This window comes from Myripristis murdjan, chromosome 3 (assembly GCF_902150065.1).
Source record: "Myripristis murdjan chromosome 3, fMyrMur1.1, whole genome shotgun sequence".
Taxonomy (NCBI): Eukaryota; Metazoa; Chordata; class Actinopteri; order Holocentriformes; family Holocentridae; genus Myripristis; species Myripristis murdjan.
Window position 1 is genome coordinate 45,457,871 of NC_043982.1, and position 24,597 is coordinate 45,482,467.

At 42.9% G+C, this 24,597-nt stretch overlaps 1 protein-coding gene across 1 annotated transcript in view; it reads left to right on the forward strand.

Moving 5' to 3' along the window:
* The first annotated feature begins 1,521 nt into the window (after window positions 1-1,521).
* The window catches only part of slco3a1b (solute carrier organic anion transporter family member 3A1b), a 51,929-nt gene continuing 28,853 nt past the window's right edge, over window positions 1,522-24,597 (forward strand). The window contains exons 1-2 of the mRNA XM_030081439.1: window positions 1,522-1,680; window positions 10,360-10,819. Coding sequence (XP_029937299.1) covers window positions 1,522-1,680; window positions 10,360-10,819 — 619 coding nt within the window. The remainder of the gene's footprint in view (window positions 1,681-10,359; window positions 10,820-24,597) is intronic.

A 24,597-nucleotide genomic window follows, 5' to 3' on the forward strand; every position in this document is an offset into this window, starting at 1 on the left:
GGACTGTCAGGCTTCCACACGCTAGATAGATAGATAGACGGACAGCAGGACAGTTTTGGACATAATAGGGGCCCAGGGGCCATTACTGACTTCTTTCCTTTCAAAATGTATGTCAGTCATTTGTCCTGCTGTAACTAACATGCTAACACACCATGACATACTGTAAGGCACTGGCCACTTCTTTCCATTTATATAAACATTATATTAGTATAATAGTTAGCAAAAAAAAAAAAAAAAAAAGTGCAAAATTTCAAAAAATATTGGAAATTACCAGAAATTTTGCTTTTTTTTTTTTTTTTTTTTAAATTAGAGAATAATAATGGTAAAATTAAAAGAAAACAATGAGGAAAAAAAATACCACAAAAACATATTTGCAATGATAACAAGAAAATTACCATCAAATTACAAGACAATTGCTGGGGGGTGCCAGCACTTAGTAAAGCAAGAAAGTGCAGTTCCTACACATACAAATACATACACAGATACATACATTCCTATGAACACTCAAATTTGAATAATATTTGGTAAATTGATTTATAGTGAATTTATATTGAATTTATTCTTTATGAGCTGAGATCCAGCTATTAAGGCCAGCTAGGGTCCCTGAACCCCACTTTGAGAACCACAGGAGTGGATGGAGATTAGGTCAGACATAATAATATTTTCCCCTAAATTGTATAAATAGTTTTGGTGGAGGCTCTGATGCAATACAGACACATGCTGACAAATCCTGATGAGTAGCAGCATTAACCTGCTGAGAGAGAGAGAGAGAGAGAGAGAGAGAGAGAGAGAGAGAGAGAGAGAGAGAGAGAGAGAGAGAGAGTTTATTTTTAAGCCGACCAAAATAAAAAATGGTGCTGTGTCATTGTATGGAAATGTGTCAGTGTGTGCGTGAGTGTGCGTGCGCTGTGTGTGCTTGTCTCAGCGCACGCAAGTATGACGAAATCTCATATTTTTTGTGACAGTGATCAAACTGGAGAAGAGACTGTGCAGGTAAACGATGCAGCTGATTGGTGGTGGTGGAGAGAGAGAGAGAGAGAGAGAGAGAGAGAGAGAGAGAGAGAGAGAGAGAGAGAGAGAGATGTGCTGGTTCTCGGGAGGAGGAGCATCATCATTTCCATCCCCACCGCGCTGCGATCTGAGGCGGACTGCCAGACCTGGAGCAGTCGGTGCTGGTGGGTCGTTGGACGTCCCGGATGTGGAAACAGCGTCCTGCAACACGACGTCAGCTGTCGGAGACCGTACATACACACGCGCGCGCGCGCACACACAGACACACAGACACACACACACCTCAACATGATCTGTGTGATGCCTGCTGAGAGCCGCTGTGTGTGATGTGAAACGCAGCTCCGTCTCTAGCGGCGCTCTCCAGCCTCGACCGGCCGCTGACAGACGCTCGCACTTTCCGGCTCCTTCTGCAGTGCAGCTCGTCTTCCAAATAAGACCCAGATGCTCCGCACCCGGCCGGACCCGTCCAGTTTCACGCCGTCTGACCCGACCGGAGCCTGAGCGGGAAGGATGCAGGTTAAAAAGCAGATCTGCGCCGAGCCGAGCGGCACCGACGACCCGGAGCAGGACGACAGCCAGAAGAAGACCTCATGTTTTTCCAACATCAAGATCTTCCTGGTGTCGGAGTGTGCGCTCATGTTGGCGCAGGGCACCGTGGGCGCGTACCTGGTGAGTGTGCACACCACACACACACACACACACACACACACACACACACACACACACACACACACACACACACACACACACACACACACACTAAGCGCAATCCGGGTACACGGGTAATTAAGGAGCGCGGTGTCCCCGGAACAGCAGGTTACATCAGGTGAACGCAGAGAGACGCGCGGAGATCCGGCGATGCGGCGCCTCAGCCGCCGCGGCTGATAATCACATTATTGTAATCACATTAGAATAATCACAGCGGAGATCAAACCGGTCACCGCGGACAATCGCGCTTTCATTTACTGCCGAGACGCTGCGCATTAACCGGCAGGCCTCTGCGCCACAAAGCGCGTCACAGCGGCCGTGCGCGCTGTTTGAGTGGAGGGCTTTTTTTTTTTTAATCTCCATAAGAAATGCGTATATGGATGCTCCAATGAGAAGCGTGTTACGAAACATTGGACAGAAGGTCGATACAACCTGCGGGGCTTGGCTGCAGTCGGCTCCCGTATGCAGCCTCGGTAATGCAGCACAGGCCCGTGACAGCGTGTGACAAGCTGGTTTATATATAACCGGGTGATGCAGACCAGTGGGAAACGAAAAGGTTAACAGCCATTCTGCTTTTTTTTTTTTTTTTTTTTTTTTTTTTCTTCCAGAAATGGATTCATTTATAGGCTACTTCCCTCAAAACAGCCCATCTCCCACTGGCTGCCACCACTTACTGCCGTGTAGCCTGTTGCGAACTGATTTCATGAGGATTTATGTCAGCCTAGCCTCTATTTTGCAAACATAAAGGCTTTATGGAGCTTTAGTCTCTCGCTACATCCTTGAATCTTATATATGTACCAACTCTGTTAAATCAAATAAACCAAGAAATATCTTCAATATCAGTCGGGATTTAAGAAAGACCATTTTTAAAGATTTTATTATTATTATTATTTTTATTATTATTATTATTTAATCTGACCCTCTGTTTGGATAAAAACTGAGATGTGTGCTGACTGTGTTGGATGTGAATGTGACACCGGGTGGAATGACTGTGTGGTTAATGTCCTGACCACAGCTGCCATTGATCTGTCTGTGCAGTGACTCTTATCTTATTAAGTCAGAGAGCCCGAGCAGTTATTTACTATAGGAATCAGCCTGGAGAGGAACGACGCCGTTAGAATCAGGATAATGGTTTCCCCCCATCAGCCACTTCCCATTTACCTTCAGGCCTTGGTCATGTAAATAATGGCACAGCCACTAAGGTCAGATTTATCGAAGGAAGGAGGTAAAACACTGATCATACCCCCTTTTTCTACGTATTCTGGGGTTATTATGAAGAAATGTCCCCGTTCAAGCACCGTAAAACTGACAGAGACGCTCCAGGAGGAAATTTAGTGAGTGGTGAGGGAAATGTCAGTGCCATGACTCGCATTAGAGCCTTTCATCTGCTGGTTTGATTGAGAGCATCAGATGAAGGCCTGGAGACTCCAGACCAGAAACACACTGTTCACACTCCTGCACACACACACACACACACACACACACTTCCCATCAGAGACTTCTGCTGAAAAGGGGCCTGATGTTATGTTGAAAAATGAGGCGTTATGGAGTTAAAGGGTCCCGGTGTGAAACATTAACACGTGCGTCATGCTCTGGGCTGTGTGTGTGTGTGTGTGTGTGTGTGTGTGTGTGTGTGATGAGGGCTGCGGCAGGGTGGAAACACCGGAACGTCTCTCTTCAGCGGCCCAGAGGGGAACAGCCTGTTAATGTTTAGCTTGAGACGCTGGCTTGTTGTTGGCTTCACCAGCAGCTTCAAACCGGAGAGCCCCGCTGTTGTGGCCCCCCAGCTGCAGACCCTGTTTGAAGTGACCTTGCCCTGTTAAGACCCTGATATCAAGAGAGATTTTGGTTTGTGTTCGGTATTAAATGTTTTAAAAGCATTTAAACTCAAGAAATCTGACCCAGCATCACTGATCCGACCTTCAAATACATCATTTGAATTGTTTAAGTTTTCTCCTTATTTTTAAATCTAATTTTCAGGTATTTTTTTGGATGTTTTCCCCCTATTTATTTTTATTTTTATTCCAGTATTTTTCTTCCCCTAATTTGCTCATTACCTTTCCCCCCCTTGTTTTTGAAAGAAATCAAGTGAAGTTGTTCAGGTTTCAAAGGGTTCAGTCTCTTTTGCGGTGTGATGTTTTTATATGTGACTAACTTGGCAAACTTTCCATGTTCTGAACCCCCGAGCTGAGATTCAAGAAGCCTCTATTAGAGCTAACTTTGCTCTGTAGAAGTCCTGATATCAAGAGAGATTTGGTTTGTGTTGAGTATTAAATGCTAGTATTAGTATTAAAGTATTAAAGTATTAAATGCTTGTGAAAGGCTGTGCTCAAATGGTTTTCACAAGCATGTATGAAATCTAATAATCAAAGAAATTTCACAGGCAACAAAAGAGATCTGACCTTTAAATATAATGTTTTAAGTTAAACAGTAACTTCTTCTTCTTATTATTTTTTTTTACTATTACTCCCGTAATTTTTTGCTAATTTGCTCATTGTCCTTTTTTCCATGTTTTTGAAGAAGTTTTGAAGAAATTGTCTCCGGTCTAAAAGGGTCAGTTTCAATGTCAGACTTGAAGTCTGACAAATCCTGTTGAGATTAAACCAGAAAGAGGAAAATGTTCAAATGATCCCTCATACAGTTTCTGCATTCTATCAGTTCTTAATGAATTATATTACAGTGAAAGTAAACTGTTCCACATTTTGCTGAGGACCCTTCTGGAAGCCCCTTATGGCCCCCCGAGGGTCCCCTGGACCCCACTTTGAAAATCCCTGGCTTAAGTTACGTCTTCTTCATTGTATCCACTCCGTTCATCTCTCTCTTTCCTCCAGTGGCATTTCTTGGACAAATAAATTAAATTCAGATCGAACTGGGGACTAAACATGCACGTAACAAGGGCGTGTTTCCACGTAACGAGGGCATGTTTCTACGTAACGAGGGCGTGTTTCCACGTAACGAGGATGTGTTTCCACGTAACGAGGATGTGTTTCCACGAAACGAGGGCGTGTTTCCACGAAACGAGGGCGTGTTTTCACGATCTAACACTTAATGAGGACGTGTTTTCATGTGATGAGGACGTGTTTTGATGATTGAACACGTAACATGGACGTGTTTCCACTGGTGTCCCCCAGTTTTAAAAACATGGAGAAGCTCAGTTTGGTCACATTTGTATTGTCAATGTAGATATTTTTTAAAATTTATCGTCAAATCTGAAGGGTTCAAACAGATCGTTCTCCATCAGAGTCTTGAATGAACCTGTTGGTAAAAATAGTCCAGTTTATTTGACTCCATAACAGTAATGTTTATAATGACATGACATCTGCCTCACACATTGACCTGAATTACCTCACAGCATCATCCGTGTTCACCTCCTCCCAAAGTATTATTATTATTATTATTACTTTATTTCATTTGGCCAGGCTCATGTACAGTTTTGTAATCAGGTTCTTGTCTTCGTGGCTGTACATAAATATTCTAGTATCTCAGGAATATTTGACCCACCTGCCGTCAAAGTGCTGTGACCTCTGACCCCGACCCTCTCACCGTCTGGTCCAGCTGGTAGTTCAGGTCTTTAGGCTCTCAGCCTTTTCAGTGTCAGACCCACAGATCAGACTGTGGACGTGCATATGATAAAGTGTGGGATTAGATTTAGTTATACCCTAACTGTCTGTACTGTAGACTGTCAGACTGACAGTGATGAGCTGAGTAGTTATTCTATCACTTCGAGTCAGTGAAATAAAACTGAAATGAACAGAGGTGGAAGTAAGTAACTATATTTCCTCATGTTATTGTAACTGAGTAGTTTTTTGTGTACTTGTACGTCCATTTGTGCTTGAGTTTTGTCCTTCACTACATTCTAAATCAGATCCATTACAGAGAACAGATGATCACTGACAGACTGTGGTGCCTTTCACAATAAAAGCTCACTCAGCAAAGATGAGAAGAGGAAGCTGCTTCTACTTTGTTGGTGCTACTTTTTGTCATTTTCCAAATTTCACAATAAAAGCTGCACCATGAAAAACAGCAGTGAGGACCATTTAGACTCAACTGGCAAAAACATGATGTGCTTCTTCCACATGTGTCAGTTGAGTCTACAGGGTCCTCACTTCAGTTGAGTGTAATGCCCCTTTAAAAGCATGCAGTGTGCAGCGTGTTCTCTCCTCCTTTTCTAACTGCATGGAAAAGATCCCAGCTAACACAGTTACTGTTTGGAAAAAGGAGCTCAGTCACTTTTACTGCCAGGACATTTGACATGAGACACTTTGGACTTTTACTGCAGGAGATTTTTACTGCACTACTTCTACTTCTACTGCAGTCACATACCAGCAGAGGAACAGTACTTCTACTTCTACTGCAGTCACATACCAGCAGAGGAACAGTACTTCTACTTCTACTGCAGTCACATACCAGCAGAGGAACAGTACTTCTACTTCTACTGCAGTCACATACCAGCAGAGGGACAGTACTTGGGAGCAGTTTGTAGTACTCTCTCCTGTTCCCCATATTATTTTTTCCCTGGAGATCCTGTGGAACCCCTCTGGGCTCTCAGGTGGAGGACCGGGGGTTCAGGAGGTCACACTGGGCAGCAGCTGTTGCTCCTGCTGATAGGGGCTGTCTGACAGGTAAACAAACACCTGATGTAAAGGTGTGAGTGCTCCTGTGTCCGCGGCGCAGGCTCGCTGCTGACCTCCTGTCAGCTGGATGTAGGTCCTCCAGGTCTAAGTTTGGCTGCAGAACTGGGTTAGTGTTCCACCGCTGAAATAACAGAGCCGCCATGGCCGTCTTCCTTTTTTTAGCGCGGGGCGACAGATTGTTAAGGCTTCATGACAAAGTGTGTGTGAGGGGGCCGGAGGGGGGGGGGGGGGGGGGGCTCCCATTGTGTCTAAATTAGCTTTGTGCGGCGCCGGCCTTTAAAGCCGAGCCGCCGTCTGAGGCGACAGACACATCAAACCTCCAGCCGGCTGAGGCGCTGCCGTCTGACTCAGCCTGTTTGGTACAGATCTGAGGTCAGAGTTTATACAAGACCATTTCCAGAATATGGATCAATAACTCAGCCCTGGTACGTGCTCTCTCTCTCTCTCTCTCTCTCTCTCTCTCTCTCTCTCATTCTCTCTCTGAGAACATTATGATGAACTTCATCATCACAAAAACATCAAAAACACTTTTGGCTCTCAGTTTTCATCTCGGCTGCAGATTAACCCTCAGGTCTACCTGCTGCAGCGTCTGCTGGACAGCCCGGTCACACCTGACCACACACACCTCTGTCTCTGTCTGTGTCTCTGTCTCTGTCTCTGTTTCTTTTTTATGTCTCAAGGTGATGGCAAGGTCTGATGCAGCATCACTGATCTGACCCTTACATGTATCATTTTAATTTTAGCTTTTTTTTTTTTTTTTTTTTTAAATAATTTTCAGGTAATTATTAGCATTTTTTCATTTCTTTTTCTTTTCTTTTCTTTTTCTTTTCTTTTTTCTTTTTTTTTTTTTTTTTTTTACTATTTTTCCAGTAATTTTTGGATAATTTGCTTATTGCTTTTCCCTTCTTTTTTTTTTTTTTTCGTTTTTTGGGATCACGTTTACTTTTACAGTGGACATTTTTCTGTCTGCTGGGCTCAAGGTGACGACAAGGTCTCTGTGACGTCGATCCAGCATCACTGATCTGACCTTTACATATATCATTTTAATCAATTAATAATCAATATCATTCTTTCTTGTCAATTTTAGCTTTTATTTTTTGTAAATTTTCAGGTAATTATTTAGCTAATATCTAGCTTTTTTGTTAATACTTTTTTTCCGGATAATTGCTGATTACCTTTTCCCCGTTTGTTTCTGAGAGACGTCGAGTGAATTTGCTGAAGCTTGAAAGGGTCGGTTGCCTCTAGTTTGAGCCTCTGCCTGCCTCTTATCTGCGACATAAACTCAGCAAAGCGAACACCACATCATCCTGTGTTGTTCTTCTCACCTCTCATCCCGTCATGAAATTAGCTTTTTTTTTCTACTTTGCTTTCATTGTTTGCTGCCGCCTTTTCCCACCATGGAGCTTTTGATTTATTTGGTCTAGTGAGCAAAAAAAAAAAAAAAAAAACACCGCCTCTGCAGACATGTCTGCAGGTTTGGCAGCTGACGAGTCACCTGCATGGCAGCGGCCGGCTCGGGAGGCCAGGTGAAGCAGCACGATGACATCAGCAGCCGCCTCAGCACAGCAGCTTAGAAATGTTGACATCCTGTTTTGTGTCAGCCAGCCTGGGTGGAAAAATGTTCCTGTGAATAAAGCAAATAATACAGAAAATAAAAAAATATTCAGATCAAACATTCAGGCCCCAAGCTGGCACGTACAGCAACATTTTATATTTGGTAGAAATACAGGCCATATTAGACATTTTGAGTGGTGGAAATGAATATTATCTAAATCATCACTTGGCTTTCGCATGGCATTTTCCATCCATAAATAAAATCATTTAAATTATACTTATATTAATGATTGCTTCATGAGTGCAACTTATTTAAAAAGACGATACAGTGCGTTTTTCAGTCAGTCCCACATGGACAAGAGCAGATGTGACAATTCCTTGTTTGGGGGGGGAAAGAGACAGAAATTTCCCTTCAGCAATAGTTGACACACACACACACACACACACACACACACACACTTACAGTGTGGATATGTGACAAATAAAGAAGAGCTGGTCTTCCATCTGGATTCTGTATTTTCTGCTGCATGCTGATCATTCAGGGATGGTGTTAAAGGGGAATGATGCTGTTTTGCTGTTTTGCTGTTTTTCTCTGTCCTGCGGGTGAAATTTATAAGAAAGTTCTTTGTGGACCGAACTGGTTCAGTAAAGAACTTTTTTTTACATGGTTCTCTTTAGTAATTTAAGAATACTGAAAGTCTCTCTGAGCGTTTTAAATCAGCTGACTGTGTGCAGGTTGGAAACCAACATGAACATGTTGTTGGCCGGTTCTCCACGTTCCTTGTTCCTTCACTGGGTTCCAGACGAGCTATTAAAAATATTTTCTGATGGTTTATAGAGCGACACATTAATCCATTCACTGAGGAAATAACCTGCACATTAATCCATTCACTGAGGAAATAATCTGCACATTAATCCACAAGGAGAAGAATTGTTAGCTGCTGCCGCCACCAAATAACTCCAGTAAACATGAAGAACCTTTAGCACTTTAAAGAACCACAGAGAGTGTGAGGAACCAGCCCCTAAATGAAGAGGTTCTTCAGCTGCTGATGGTTCTCTGTGGAACCACAGAGCGTTTTGAAGAACCGTTTAAGAACCAGTGTTTCTGTGAGAGTAAGGCGTGACCCTGGCGAGCTCGTTTGAATGTTTCCATGAGACGAGGCTCTCGTGCAGAAGATTCCTCTGTTGTGTCGTCTGCACGGAGCCACGTGCCGCTCCAGTCACCATGGAAACACAGTTTGTTAACATCTATTTATTCATGTCTTTATTTATTTATTTATTTAGTCATTTGAAAGGGGCAGTGCAAATAGCATAATTATTATATTTTACAACTGAAATATGGAAAGATGTGTTTATATTTATTGCTAACTTCCAATCCTTGCCCCATTTTTTTTTTTTTTTTTGAAGAAATTAACTGTCTAAAATGGATGCAGTGTGATAAAATGATACATTAATTTGAATATTCTCCATTTCCCAACAGCTGTACAGTTAGCCAGAACACAGTGTGACATGATACATGATACACCGCAAAGACATCAGAGTGCATTCACTAAATTTGACACGAGTAAAGACCTTCATGTGTGGTTTGTCCCTCTGTCCTCGCTCAGACCGCAGCCTCATGCGGCTCATTGTGATACTGACGCTCAAACACGCCCTCAGGTTTTCACTGCTCAACAAGCTGCACGTCTTCCTTCCAAACTGGCTTCAAGCTGTATGTTTTTTAACTTAAATATTAAACCAATTCAGTTTTTTTTCCCCACTCTGGCACAGAACGCCACAAAGCGCTGAGAAACATATTTGTCATTTACACAAATAACAAAACGGATCTTTTTTTCTTTAGAAACCAGGAGATAAGGAGTTATTTGTGCCACAACAGCAGAAGAAAGAGGAAGGAAGTTCTGCGTTCATGATGTTTATAAGTTTAACGGCTTAAGCTTGTTGTATATTTTTAAGCCTAAATGTTAAACGGAGTGTGTGACTAACTTATTTTTTTTAAGCCTGATGACCTCAGCAGGTCTCTCTGTAGTCAGGGGATGGTAGTGGTAAAAGTTCTCTCTCTCTCTCTCTCTCTCTCTCTTTCTCTCTCTCTCTCAATTCAATTTCAATTTAAATAGCTTTATTGGCATGACAAGGCAGTGCTTATATTGCCAAAGCAAATAGCAGTGATAATGACAATAAAAATAAAAAAAATAAAAATAAATAAAATAAATAAATAAATAAATAAATAAATAAAAGGAAAAATAAAAATAAATAAACAAATGGATAATTGATATAAAAACGAAAGAGAAAGAAAAAGAAAAAATTAAAGAAAATAAAATTTGGTCCCCATTAGGGGGGGTGGTGGAGGGGAAAAAACAAAAAAAAAAACAAAAAAAAAAAAAACAAATGGATAATCGACTAGTGATACAATGTACACAATAACAATATCTCTCTCTCTCTCTCTCTCTCTCAGGTGAGTGTTCTCACCACCCTGGAGAGACGCTTCAACCTCCAGAGCGCCGACGTCGGCGTCATCGCCAGCAGCTTCGAAATCGGCAACCTGGCCCTCATCCTGTTCGTCAGCTACTTTGGCGCCAAGGCCCACCGGCCTCGCCTGATTGGCTGCGGCGGGATCGTCATGGCGCTGGGGGCGCTGCTGTCGGCGCTGCCCGAGTTCCTGACTCACCAGTACGAGTACGAGGCGGGCGAGTCGTGGCACGCCGAGGACGGCCGGGACGTTTGCTCCAACAGCTCCCGGGTGGACAGCCGAGACTCGGGCTTCAACTGCGGCAACCGAGCCAACACCAACATGATGTACCTGCTGCTGATCGGGGCCCAGGTGCTGCTGGGAATCGGAGCCACGCCCGTCCAGCCCCTGGGCGTGTCCTACATTGACGACCACGTCCGCAGGAAGGACTCCTCGCTGTACATAGGTGAGTGAAAACTGTTTCTGACTGCTTTCCTTCGCCTGGCTGGCAGCGCTGGGTTTGCTTCCCTGACTTCGTGCCTTTTGACTCCGGCGTTAAAACTCTGCTGTAACAACGCTGTGTCACCTTGAACTGAACGATATCACACACAGGCCACACTTTCATAATGTCAAAGCCCTTGTTAAAACTTAAAATATGTACAGTTGTGGCCATTTTAACGATACAGAATAAAATGAATTTATTTATTTATTTATTTATTTATTTAAAGCCTCGAAGATCATTGAGGTTTCCCTCATTTACAATGATGTCGAGGTCGACATACACCGCAAAAAAATATATACACAATACAACATGAAAAATACACAATCAGATACATTCAGTGTTAAAATATTAATTGATTAAAATGATATATGTAAAGGTCAGATCAGTGATGCTGGATCGACGTCACAGAGACCTTGTCGTCACCTTGAGCCCAGCAGACAGAAAAAATGTCCGCTGTAAAAGTAAACGTGATCCCAAAAAACGAAAAAAAAAAAAAGAAGGGAAATGCAATAAGCAAATTAGCCAAAAATTACTGTAGCAGTAAAAAAGAAATGCAAAAAAATTGCTAGAATTTAGCTAAATAATTACCTGAAAATTAGTAAAAAAAAAAAAAAAAAACATTAAAAACAATTGCATACAGGCATGGAGGTGGACGGCAGCTCTGACCCTCAGACCCTCAAGTGTTTTTAATCCAATTATTGGATTAATCGATAAGATAATCTGGAGAAAGCTCAGCTGCTGCAGCCCCAGTCTGTCCACTCTCAGGTGTTTTCCTGCCTTCCACTCACAGGTACAGACAATGACTGAACAACAGAGTGATGGTAAACATGAGTAAGCCTGTGCTCCGGTGGGTGAGTCATTTTGACGAGGTCTTGTCCACTTCCCTTTGACGCTTCCCCTTTGGGAAAATCCCCGCCGCCGTCTTAAGTGCTGCTCCGTTCCTCTGGCTCCAGTCAAGTCAAGGCGTCTGAGGATTTCTGCCAGCAAGAGTCAACACACTCAATACGCTTTCATCAGCTGCCTATAGGCTGAATGACTGTTGTACTATATCAACCAGCGGATATGTATTTATATGAAAACGGGTTCTTCCCACCTGTTCTGCTGGTCCAGTCGGTGGGTTCATCATCACAAATGCTTTTCCTCAAATACACAGAACTTTAATTTAAATTCTAGAGGAGATCCTGAGGTTTCCAGAGATCCCAAACATGAGCTGCTGACTTCTGAAATGTGTCTGAAATGATGCACGAGACATGCAGATCGTGTCTATGTGATGTGATTCTGCAGCCGTAAAGCAGCAGCAGCTCGGCTCAGACTCAGAGAGACGGAGCCTCAGCAGAGACACAGCTTGGAGGAGACTCTGTCCTGCAATGTGGAAAACGGCTTGTTTTCTAACTCTGAAGTCGCTTAATGAGGGAATCAAGCAGGAGGAGCAGTTCCAGGGTTGAGGTGAAACCTATTTAACGAAGATGGAACGGTACAGAGTTTCTGCTGCTGCCTCGTCTCCGCCGGCTGATGAAGAGGCCATTTTGGTCAGCGGTGTTGGGCCTGAGCGAGGTTTAATGAAACTAATGATGCTACAGTTTCTGCTTAGTCACTCCTCCTCCTCCTCTCCTCTTCCTCCTCTCCTCTCCTCTCCTCTCCTCTCCTCCTCCTCTCCTCTCACATGTCTTGCAGTGTGTCCTTGTCCCAGTGTCCTGTTTAGTCAGTCAGCTCTCTGACTCTGACTGAGGTCTGCTGATGCTACGCTGCATTCAGACCAGGGACTAAATATAGTTTCCACTTCCTTCTCTGTGCAGAGCTCAGTCTCTTGGTGAGGTACAGTAACTGTATACAGGCTTGTCTTGGCGACGCTGAAGGCCATGGCATCAGCTCACAGTGTACAGGACTGAGCAGAGGACGGGGTGAGGCGTCCAGCAGACAGCGGGCTGCAGGACGTTCACTTTCTCTCAGCACAAAGAGTTTTTCTCAATTGCTAAAACACTAAACCCTGTTGTCTGAACCAAATGCTCCATTGCCTGAACCCACTGACTGAATCAGTCACTCTTTTGGCAAAACCATCAGCACGTTTCACCTGTTTAGACACAACTTACCAACACATTTTCATTGTGATGCTCCTGTGCTGCATAATGGTGAGCACTGGTGGCAAAAGTCAAACACAAGTAAAGCACTGGTGTCACTGGTTGAACACAACAACTCAAAATTGATCACACTTGTGGCTCATGATGTGAGGGAACATATATAAGCCAGTTCAGAGAGCACTGCTGTGTGAGGCCCTACAATGGATAGAAATCTGAGAGGAGGAGTTTGTGTGAGAGGAGGTCAAGGAGGTCGACCCAGTACGGAGAAATGATGCTGTGGCTGAGTAATGCACTTCTCATTTACAGTTTTTCTCGATTGCTAAGACACATTTCTTGAAAGTTGCTCTCCTTTTCTCTAACCTGTGAACACAAAACCCAATTTTCAAGCTACATTCACAAAACCTCAGACTCCTCTTGCAAAACCAAACTTTCACCTCAAAACAGTTCAATCTGTGCTCAAAACTGAACTGTGTTGTCAAATTGTGCTCCGAGTCAATCAAAATTAAAAACACTACTGAGCAGTCCCTAAACACTACATAGAAAAATAGAAAACACAATGCTCAGGACATGAAGCTGTAGAAATAAATGTTTAGTGTTCACTGTAGGCAAAATGCATGTTGGAAAAAAAAAAAACCTGTGCATTTAGCACTTGTACATAGTAAAAAAAAAAAAAAAAAAGTACAAAAAACAGAAATCTTGTGCATTTACACGTGGCACGTGCACAGTACAAAAACAAACAGAAATCTTGTGCATTTAGCACTTGTATACAGTAAGCCGACGTAAAAATAAAGTACAAAAATATACAAATGAGAAGTGCATTACTCAGCCACAGCATCATTTCTCCGTACTGGGTCGACCTCCTCGACCTCCTCGAGCACCTCGACCTCCTCGACCTCCTCGAGCACCTCGACCTCCTCGACCACCTCGACCTCCTCGACCTCCTCTCACTCAAACTCCTCCTCTCAGATTTCTATCCATTGTAGGGCCTCACACAGCAGTGACTCTCTGAACTGGCTTATATATGTTCCCTCACATCTTGAGCCACAAGTGTGATCAGTTTTGAGTTGTTGTGTTCAATCAGTGACACCAGTGCTTTACTTGTGTTTGACTTTTGCCACCAGTGCTCACCATTATGCAGCACAGGAGCATCACAATGAAAATGTGTTGGTAAGTTGTGTCTAAACAGGTGAAACGTGCTGATGGTTTTGCCAAAAGAGTGACTGATTCAATCAGTGGGTTCAGGCAATGGAGCATTTGGTTCAGACAACAGGGTTTAGTGTTTCAGCAACTGAGAAAAACTGTATATATTTTTGTACTTTATTTTTACATAGCCTCACTGTATACAAGCGCTAAATGCACAAGATTTCTGTGTTTTGTACTTTTTTTTTTTTTTTACTATACACAAGTGCTAAATGCACAGGTTTTTTGTTTTGCAACATGCATTTAGCCTACAGTGAACAATAAACATTAATTTCTACAGCTTCATGTCCTGAGCATTGTGCTTTCTATTTTTCTATGTAGTGTTTAGTGACTGCTCAGTAGTGTTTTTAATTTTGATTGACTCGGGGCACAATTTGACAACACAGTTCAGTTTTGAGCACAGATTGAACTGTTTGGAGGTGAAAGTTTGGTTTTGCAAGAGGAGTCTGAGGTTTTGTGAATGTAGCTTGAAAATTGGGTTTTGTGTTCACAGGTTAGAGAAAAGGAGAGCAGCTTTTGAGAAATGTGTCTCAGAAATCGAGAAAAACTGTAACATGTTTTTCAGTGACTTGTTCTAATTTAATGGGGACAAGCGGGTAAACATGAAATGAACATGAATGATGATGTTTTCAGTGTCCTTAACACATCTGGTTCACACTGATGTCAGTTTGACCTCCAGGCTGTTTTAGCTGCATAAAACATATATGAAATATTAACACACACATTTGTTTTGGTTGTTTTGGACAATGAGAAACTAGAACATGACATTTTTAATATTCAATAACTTCCCTCTGCTTTAGAGACCTCACCTGACAGAACCACACCTGTAAAAGTGAGAGAACCATTTATAGTATATTTTGACATCTGGGAGGTAAAAACATGATTCCCAGCAGAACTTTGATGCATAAGGGGGTTAAAGTGGTGCAGGTTATGTTTTATTTAAAGGGATATTTATTTAGGTCGTCAACAAGACACATAAGGTACCTGACGCATAAAGTTGGGTAACAATATTTCTTATAATCATTTTCTGGAGGTTTAGATCGCCGGAGTCAAATTGACCCAGTTGAGAAAAAATGTGAACAGTCTAAAGTGTTTGCATGCTAACAGAGAGGCTGCTGGGAGGATCTGTGGCTCAGACTGGATTCTGCACAGAGAGAGACTCTGTTGGCACTGAACTTTTTTTTATTTTTTACGTTGATCAAAGTTGCATTGAACTGTCAGGCCCATATCGAATTGTATCATCAGATAACAACATCGTCCCATCCAGTGGCCAGAAGAGGGCGCCAGGGGGCCGGCCTCCCTGGAGAAAAGAAAAAGTTATGTAATGTAGAGTAATGCAAGTTATGTAATTTGAAAGAAAATCATAAGCTTTCCAAAAAATATGTGGAAGAGGAGGGTCTGTGCTCCAGTTCAGCCAATTATTGACTCGAGTTATCCACATAACAACTTCAATTTAGCCAATCAGCATCATCCAGAGTGATCCAGAGAGGGCGAACATGTTGTCGCCCTGAGCGGAAGCTGCGACGTCGCTTTACCGTCAACAGAACGTGATAGTTTCCCCTCCTCTGAATCCCGACTCAGCACAATCTCTCCTCCAAGATGTGTTTGAGATCTTTGGTGGAGAAAGTGAGAATGAAACAGCTGGGCCTCGATCAAGCTGCCATCACTACCTGTCTATATACGTTAATATCTAACCCTGAGATTACAGATAGATAACAGGACTAGTCGCATTTTTTTTTTTTATTTCAGTGTTCAACATGAAAACCCGCCTCTTTTCCATTCTTAGAATTAACGTGTGGTTACTGCCTGCCTCCACCAGGTGGAGCCTCACACTTCTGAACCCGTAACTCTCAGATTTATTTAACTTCTAAATCAAATAACTAGATGCTTAAAATGTCTTAGAAACAGTGGTGTAGTCTACAGGATACGCAGGTATACGGCGTATACCCACTAGAAAAGGTCCCGCATTTCCGTATAACCACTTAAAAATGCGCAAAGATACGTATCAGTATGTTTTTTTTGACATAACGTTCACTTTCCCGTTCATAAAGTCGCCTTCTCTGTGTTACGAAGCGGCTCTTTTTGACCATATTTCGGGGGACACTACAGCAGGAGCTAACGTTAACGTTTCAGAAAGGGAGCCTGTGTGTGTGTGTGTGTGTGTGTGTGTGTGTGTGTGTGTGCATGTGCGTGCGCGCGTATACCCACTAGAATAAACTAGACTACACCACTGCTTAGAAAGTATGGATTTATACCATAACGCCATTATTCCTAACTGCACTTCAGTGTTTACTTATGTTGATGTTGACTCCATGTTGATTTTACCCCCTCAAAGAAACAACAAAAAAAAAAGAACAGTTGGAAACCTTGGAAAAACACCGAACCCTCCCAGGGCTTCAGCAGCCAATCAGAGCAGAGAGTTTATGTCACTTCCTGTCCGTGGTAAAGCCAGCTGCATACAGGCTGATGCAGGCAGCTCGCCGCTTCGAGCCGAGACGAGACGGATCGGTGATTTTTGATATGAAAAGCATCTCCACGTGACGCTCTAGGCTGCATTCAGACCTCAGCAGTCCTCCCATTCATTTGAATGACATACTATGTTTAGGCTACAGGAGTGCGTTCTGCATGGAGTTCAGCGAAAGAAAACACAGCGGCCTTCAGACAGGAAGTTTAAGCAGAATGAACTTTTGCTCAAACGCAACCCGGGGGGCATTTCTCCACATCTGATAATGTTAAAAGCAAAGTTAGGCTTTACTGTCGGTTTCTTCATTTTAAAAAAGACGAAAGAAAACAAGTGTGTGAGCTGAGAGCACGACAGAGAGAGAGAGAGAGAGAGAGAGCAGCGATGGTCGAGCGAGCTACAGAGTGAATGAAGAGAGGGAGCGGCGGTAGCGAGAACAAAGCAGTGAATCAGAGAAATCTGATTTTTTTCCACAGCGGTTGTGTTCTAGAGCACAAATAAGACAACATTCTGTGGATTCAGCTGTTTTATTATTTTTTTTTTTTGTTTCTAAAATCAGGTTGTTGCATTCCTTATTGACGGTTTTATTCATTTTTAAAGATAACAGGCGATCTTGACGGATTTAAGATGTTAATTCTTCAGTTCGCCGTGTGCCATGCTTTATGTGCTGACAAGCTACATGAACATTGTTTCATTTGTGTTTTTCTCTCTTTGGGTTCTGCTAATCTGTGCCAAGGCAGCTGTTGGTTCTGTATGTGATGTGCGCTTTACTGAACACATTTTCCACTTTTGAGCACACCGTCCAAATTCAAAGTCCAGCACATTGAGCTCATTCATACTCTTGCACATGGAGCTGGTTATGGAGTCCTTTTTTTTTGTATATGGAGCTCCGATACTATCAGTGTGTGGTTATGCAACGCCCACATCCAGGAGCTAAATTAGGTACAGGGAACATATGTTGGCTGTGATGCTGCAGCGCTCTGTGTCGACCTGCTGTTGACCTCCACATAATGAGCCTGGAGAGCGGAGCCGCCTGCTCGTCAACACGACCAGAAGCAGCACACTGCAAAAACTCAAAATCTTACCAAGATTATTTGTCTTATTTCAAGTCAAAAACCTCAGAAGTAACTTGTTTTTAGATAATTGTCTCTTGTTTCAAGTGAAAATTTGCTTGTTTCATTGGCAAAATTTGTTTCTTGTTTCTAGCTAATTTTCACTTATTTCAAGTGAATTTTCACCTTTTCCACGGGCAAATTTTGCCAATGAAACAAGCAAATTTTCTAAAAACAATTTACTTCTGAGCTGATCATGTCTTATTTTAAGTGTAATGAGATATTTTGACTAGAAATAAGACATTTTTGACTTGAAATAAGACAAATAATCTTGGTAAGATTTTGCGTTTTTGCAGTGCAACACTCCCTTAAATTTCTCCTGTTAAATCTCTCATTATTTCATCTTACTTTTCAATTAAGAGGAAAAAAAATGAGAGAAGTCGAGTCCAGGTGCACCGAACGTTCTGAACAACCAGGTCATCCAAATGAATCCGTGAGTCCCACCTGAGCCAAGTCGCTGACGAAAACGGCTCGAGCGAACAGGAGAATGAAAGTGGTTAGGGCTAATATCTGATTGGTTGACACAGACTGATGACAGGAACAGATGCTAACAGCTGCTGAGCCTCTAGAAGGAGCAGCAGGGGCCGACTACCCATAATCTGTGGGCGGGGTTATGACGTCCAATCAGGGGTGAGGTAACAGTCGAATCGGTTCATGTGCACTACACTTAATTTCTTTTTTCCATATTTAATTTCCATATTTCCAGAGATGTGGATATTTATACTCATAAATTATGACAAAATACATCCAACCCATGTGTTCAGTAGTGTTCAGTTAAAGTCACTGAGCAGAACACGAGCAAGAAATCAAAGCACATTGCAGTTTCTCTGTCCTTCTGTAAATGCAGCCATTAGCGAGCCGCCCTGCTGTTCCTCTGCTCGCCGTTTCATTGATTTGCCTTCACGTCGAGTCGCCGGTCGCCATGTGGCCCGCCGCTCCTCCTCCTCCTCCCCCTCCTCCTCCTCCTCCTCCTCCTCCTCCTCCTGCTCTCCTGGTGTTTGCATCGTCGCTGCCGGTGGTGCAGCTGAAGAGGAGGCCGGAGGTTTGTTCTCGACGTGCCGCTGCTCTGTACACACTCTGCCAGCAGCGCTCACACACACACACACACACACACACACACACACTCACACACACACACACACACACAGGCCTGCTGCTGGACGCTGATTTGTTATTTCAGAAATAGATTTGAGGACATGATGTGATGAGCTGGAATGCAGCGACTGCTCTGTGATACTGAGACCCACTGGAGCCATGAAGGGAGTAGTACTGTAGTACTGAGGTAGTACTGCAGTACTGTAGCCACTGAGGTACTACTGAAGCCACTGTGGTAGTACTGCAGCCACTGAGGTAATACTGCAGTACTGAGGTAGTACTGCAGCCACTGAGGTAGTACTGCAGAGACGCTGTGGTAGTACTACAATCACTGTGGTAGTACTGCAGCCACTGAGGTAGTACTGCAGCCACTGATGTAGTACTGCAGTCACTGTGGTAGTTCTGCAGTCACTGTGGTAGTACTGCAGAGCTGCTATGGTAGTACTGCAGTCACTGAGGTACTACTGCAGCCACTGAGTTAGCACTGCAGTCACTGTGGTAGTACTGCAGAGCCGCTATGGTAGTACTGCAGTCACTGTGGTAGTACTGCAGTCACTGTGGTTGTACTGCAGAGCCGCTGTGGTAGTACTGCAGTCACTGTGGTAGTACTGCAGTCACTGTGGTAGTACTGCAGAGTCACTGTGGTAATACTGCAGAGCTGCTGTGGTAGTACTGCAGTCACTGTGGTAGTACTGCAGAGTCACTGTGGTAATACTGCAGTCACTGTGGTAGTACTGCAGTCCCTGTGGTAGTACTGCAGTCACTGTGGTAGTACTGCAGTCACTGTGGTAATACTGCAGAGCTGCTGTGGTAGTACTGCAGTCACTGAGGTAGTACTGCAGTCACCGTGGTAGTACTGCAGAGTCACTGTGGTAGTACTGCAGTCACTGTGGTAGTACTGCAGAGTCACTGTGGTAATACTGCAGTCACTGTGGTAGTACTGCAGTCCCTGTGGTAGTACTGCAGTCACTGTGGTAGTACTGCAGTCACTGTGGTAATACTGCAGAGCTGCTGTGGTAGTACTGCAGTCACTGAGGTAGTACTGCAGTCACCGTGGTAGTACTGCAGAGTCACTGTGGTAGTACTGCAGTCCCTGTGGTAGTACTGCAGAGCCGCTGTGGTAGTACTGCAGAGTCCCTGTGGTAGTACTGCAGTCACTGTGGTAGTACTGCAGTCACTGTGGTAATACTGCAGAGCTGCTGTGGTAGTACTGCAGTCACTGAGGTAGTACTGCAGTCACTGTCGTAGTACTGCAGTCCCTGTGGTAGTACTGCAGAGCCGCTGTGGTAGTACTGCAGAGCCGCTGTGGTAGTACTGCAGTCACTGTGGTAGTACTGCAGAGTCAGAAGTACTTTACTGTTGCCGGGGGAAATCTGGTGAAACTGACCCGGGATCAGTAAAGTATCTCTGATTCTGATTCTGGTTCTGGTTCTGATTCTGGTTCTGATTCAGGTTCTGGTTCTGGTTCTGATTCTGATTCTGATTCTGGTTCTGATTCAGGTTCTGGTTCTGATTCAGGTTCTGGTTCTGGTTCTGAGGTGGTTCAGTCTGTACATGTGTTGTTATTTAGTCCAGTTGTTTTCAAAGTGGGCTCCGGGGCCCCAGAGGGGTCCTTGAGGCTCTCACAGGGGGTCCTGAGGAATACTTTCACAAGCACTTACAGAAATCTGACAATAATTACAGTATAATACATCATATATCTATAAATATAGTTTTCTTGTATTTTTATTAATTAACCTATTTATTTATTTATTTATTGCAAATTTTCTTATAATATTCGTGACTGTTTTTTATTTTTATTCATTTATTTAGTCATTTAGTTATTTATTTATTGCAAATTTTCTTATAATAATCTTGACTTTTATATTTTTATTTATTTATTTAGTCATTTAGTGGTCATTTAGTCATTTATTTATTTATTGCTAATTTTCTTAAAATATTCAAATCACTTGTAAGTTTTGATAATCGAATGGTTTTGGTTATTCATCAAGTAAAAAATGTCGACCGTTGGCTGATTCCAGCTTCATTAAGATGCTCAGACTGTCCTCCTTTTCACTGCTCATATCTCCACTACTTTGTTTTTTTTTTTTTTTTTTTGGCCGCTGCTCAGACTGAGGACATTTGAAGACGTCACTTCAGACTCTGATCTCTTCCCATCAGACTCTGGCTTTACTTCTCACGCTTTAGACGATAAACGATCGATCGATTAATCAAACCCATAGTCAATCGACAGTTAAAATAATGATGAGCTGCAGCTCTAGAGGAATAAAGTCTTCCTGTGCTTCAGTGTGATGTCGCTGTGCAGCTCGCTGTGGTGCTGGACAGACCACAACGAGCTGCTGCTTTCATAACAGGCCTCACACACACACACACACACACACACACACACACACACACACCCCTCAGGCTGCTTCCTCTGACAGTTACAGTCCATTATTCTTCTCTCTCTCCTCCATCCTTCTCTCCTTCCTCTTTTTTTTTCTTGACAGTCCAGGCATACTGATCGCCATGGTTACCTCCCACAATGCAACTGCCGGCTCATTCACTGCATGTCTGTGTGTTGTGTTGTGTTGTGTTGTGTTGTGTTGTGTTGTGTTGTGTTGTGTGCCTGACGCTGGCCTCACCAAAGCCTCCTTTTTTAAAATCACCTGTAATGTCTGACACACATCAACTCAGAGCCCGACCCCCTCAAACCCGCTGGGATTATTCAGTAATCTGAAGCTGAACCGGCGTGATCGAGTCTGACAAACTCCAGTGTTCAGACATTAACGTTTCCCCACATAACAACTTCTAAGAACAACGTTCAACCTTTGTGGTGTGTTTGGAGCACAAAATGAAACAGAAGGAAAACCATCAGAGCCTGATGCTTATAATTCACCTAATCCCATGTTTCCTCATCAGATTATTTGTCTCTAACAGGTGCGACATGCTTTTGCTGCGTCCATGCCATCGTAATAACGTGAAAGTATGTACCCGTAATAAACTGTTTCTGCAGGAGGTCAGGGATGTGAAGGCCTCATCTTCATCATGATTCATCATGCATTTCTTTGAGAGCATTTCAGTTTTTTTTGTTTTTTTTTTATAACAACATATTGTGGTAGGAAATGACAGTAATAACTTACAGATATACACACATGAAATACATAAAAAAAATCAGAGCCTGATGCTGTACTTCACTCAGTTTTCCTCATCAGATTATTTCTATCTGGCACAACATGCCAGATGCATCCATGCCACTGTAATGATGTCAAACTGTTTATCCATGATAAACTATTTCTGTAGAAGGTCAGGGGTGTGAGGGCTTCATCTTCATCCTAATAACGCACTTCAACAACAACAACAACAACAACAACTTGTGATTCACAACAAAGTGGAATGGAAGTCAAATGAAGTGCAGTTGAGATATGGGAGGATTTATTGCATTTCTTTAGGAGCACTTCAGATTTTGTATATCAAGGGACTTTGGTAGGAAATTTGGGGTTGACCATTTTCCGGTGACACACACTAGAATGCCTGTCCAATTGGTGACAAGCGCGATGTCCCCCTTTGGGAACAGCTGCTTTTGGAGTCAGTGGTTAAGGTTAGGGTTAGGATAGGATTAAGATAGGATTAGGGTTAGGTGAAGGGCAGGATTAGGTTAAGATAAGGGTTAGGGTTAGGGTTAGGATTAGGGTTAGGTTAAAGGTAGGATTAGGTTAAAGTTAAGATTTGGTTAAGGATAGGGCTAGGTTAAGGTTAGGATTAGGGTTAGGATTAGATTAAGATTAGGGTTAGGATTAGGTTACATTTAGGATTAGGGTTAGGGTTAGGTATGTAGTTGTTATGGTTGGGGTTAGGGTAAATCTCCAGGAAAAGAATGCAAGTCTATGTAATGTGCCCCAAAGTGACCTGAGCAAACGTGTGTGTGTGTGTGTGTGTGTGTGTGTGTGTGTGTGTGTGCGTGTGTGTGTGTGTGTGTGTGTTCAGTGTGTGTGTGTGTGTGTGTGCGTGCGTGCGTGTGTGTGTGTGTGTGTGTGTGTGTGTGTGAGCAGCAGAGCAGGCAGCAGCTGTCCGTCCCGTCTCCGGTCCTGCTCTCTGACAGTCGGCAGGACGGCAGGAACAGCCCTCTGTCTGAGAACTGGCACTTTTCTGTATCAGTGGTGTTCAAAGTGGGGCCCGGGGACCCCCAGGGGCCCTCGAGGCTCCTCCTCAGCAACATGAGGAGTAGTTTAAGCCCACGACGTCTGACCCATCATCACTGATGTGACCTTTAAATAATCATTTTAATCATTATTAATGTGATTTAAAAAAAAAAAAAAAAAAAAATCCATGCCATTTTCTGGCAGTTGTCTTAACATTTTTGCTATTTGCTTTTTTTTAGTATATATTTTTACTTTACTTTTTTTTTTTTTTACTTCTTACTTTTTTATCATTAAATATAGTTTTTTTCTGCAATTGTAAAAAAAAAAAAAAAAAAAAAAAAAAAACCCTGCTAATTTCATGATATTTGGTTTACTAATTTTCTGGTGATTTTCTTTTTTTTTTTTTATGTTCCAGTAATGGATAAAAAATATTGGTAACACTGTATAATACCCATCATTAATAAATAGTATATTGATAGTTAATTAAACTTTAGTTAGGAGTTCTTTACAGTTAACAAACAATGAAATGATAATTCATTACATTTACTTGTTATATTATAAACTATACATTAACCATTGCGGACATTATAACATTTTATTCATGATGTTTTTGTTAATGATTACCTAATGACCAGTACTGTGATCCATATTGTGCAGCATTTTCCATAACAAGTAAAAATTATACACACCATCGTGGTAAGACCATAAAAAGTAGACATACTATAACGTGGAACACAGGAGCTAATAAGACAAAATGTACAATAAAGTACCTGATGGATATTCGTTTGTAGAGCTCAAACTGTCAAACATTTACATGTAAAAACAATAGTAACTGCATTTACATGCAATAATAATCAGAATAAAAGCCCAGTGAGAATAAAAATGTGTGATGTACCCGCCTCACTCAGAGGAGGCTGGCCTGGTCTGAGGCAAGTTTCAATCAGGCTGAGAGAGCTGCTGTAAACCTGTGATAATCAATAGGGAAATATCAGCGCCTAATAACCATTTACACTCTTAATCTGACGGTTTCTCTCCGGTTGGACTAAATCTGTTCTTTCTGCTCATGTTTGCCCCACGCGGGGGGAACTTCACGTGACGTGACGAGTTTCCAGCAGGGACACAAACACGGCGGTGTTGTAAAGTCAAAATCTTTAAAGGATTGCAGATTAACGAAGCTGGAATCCACTGAGCATCACGTTAAAAAAGTGAAATGACAACAAAGCTTAATTTCCAAACCATATTTTCTTGAACAGATTATGAGAAGCAGACCTGCAGGCTGGAGGGCTGGTGGATTTTCACTCCCAGCACCTTCAGACTCAGAGGATTTATCACAGTTGTGCTTGAGCAGCTCCGCGTCCTAAATTTAGGCTTGAACGTCAGCATAATGAAGCAGCCTCGGCGCTGACACGTGCCTTGAATTATTTCTCATCGACTGACAGTTGTGATCGGACGAGGCTCGTCCCTGATTGGAGGAGGAAATGCCTTCCCGCAGGAACGGCTGGCTCTGCTGAATATAATGCAGCTCTGGATTGGAATTGGATTATTGATTGCTGTCGGCTGTGTGAGTGATAGCAGGAGGCGAGGCGGCCGGCCCTCCGCTTCCTGTTCGCCTCGCACACACACACACACACACACACACACCACTCAGCTGCTCGACTAACGGCCCTTTGTTGTT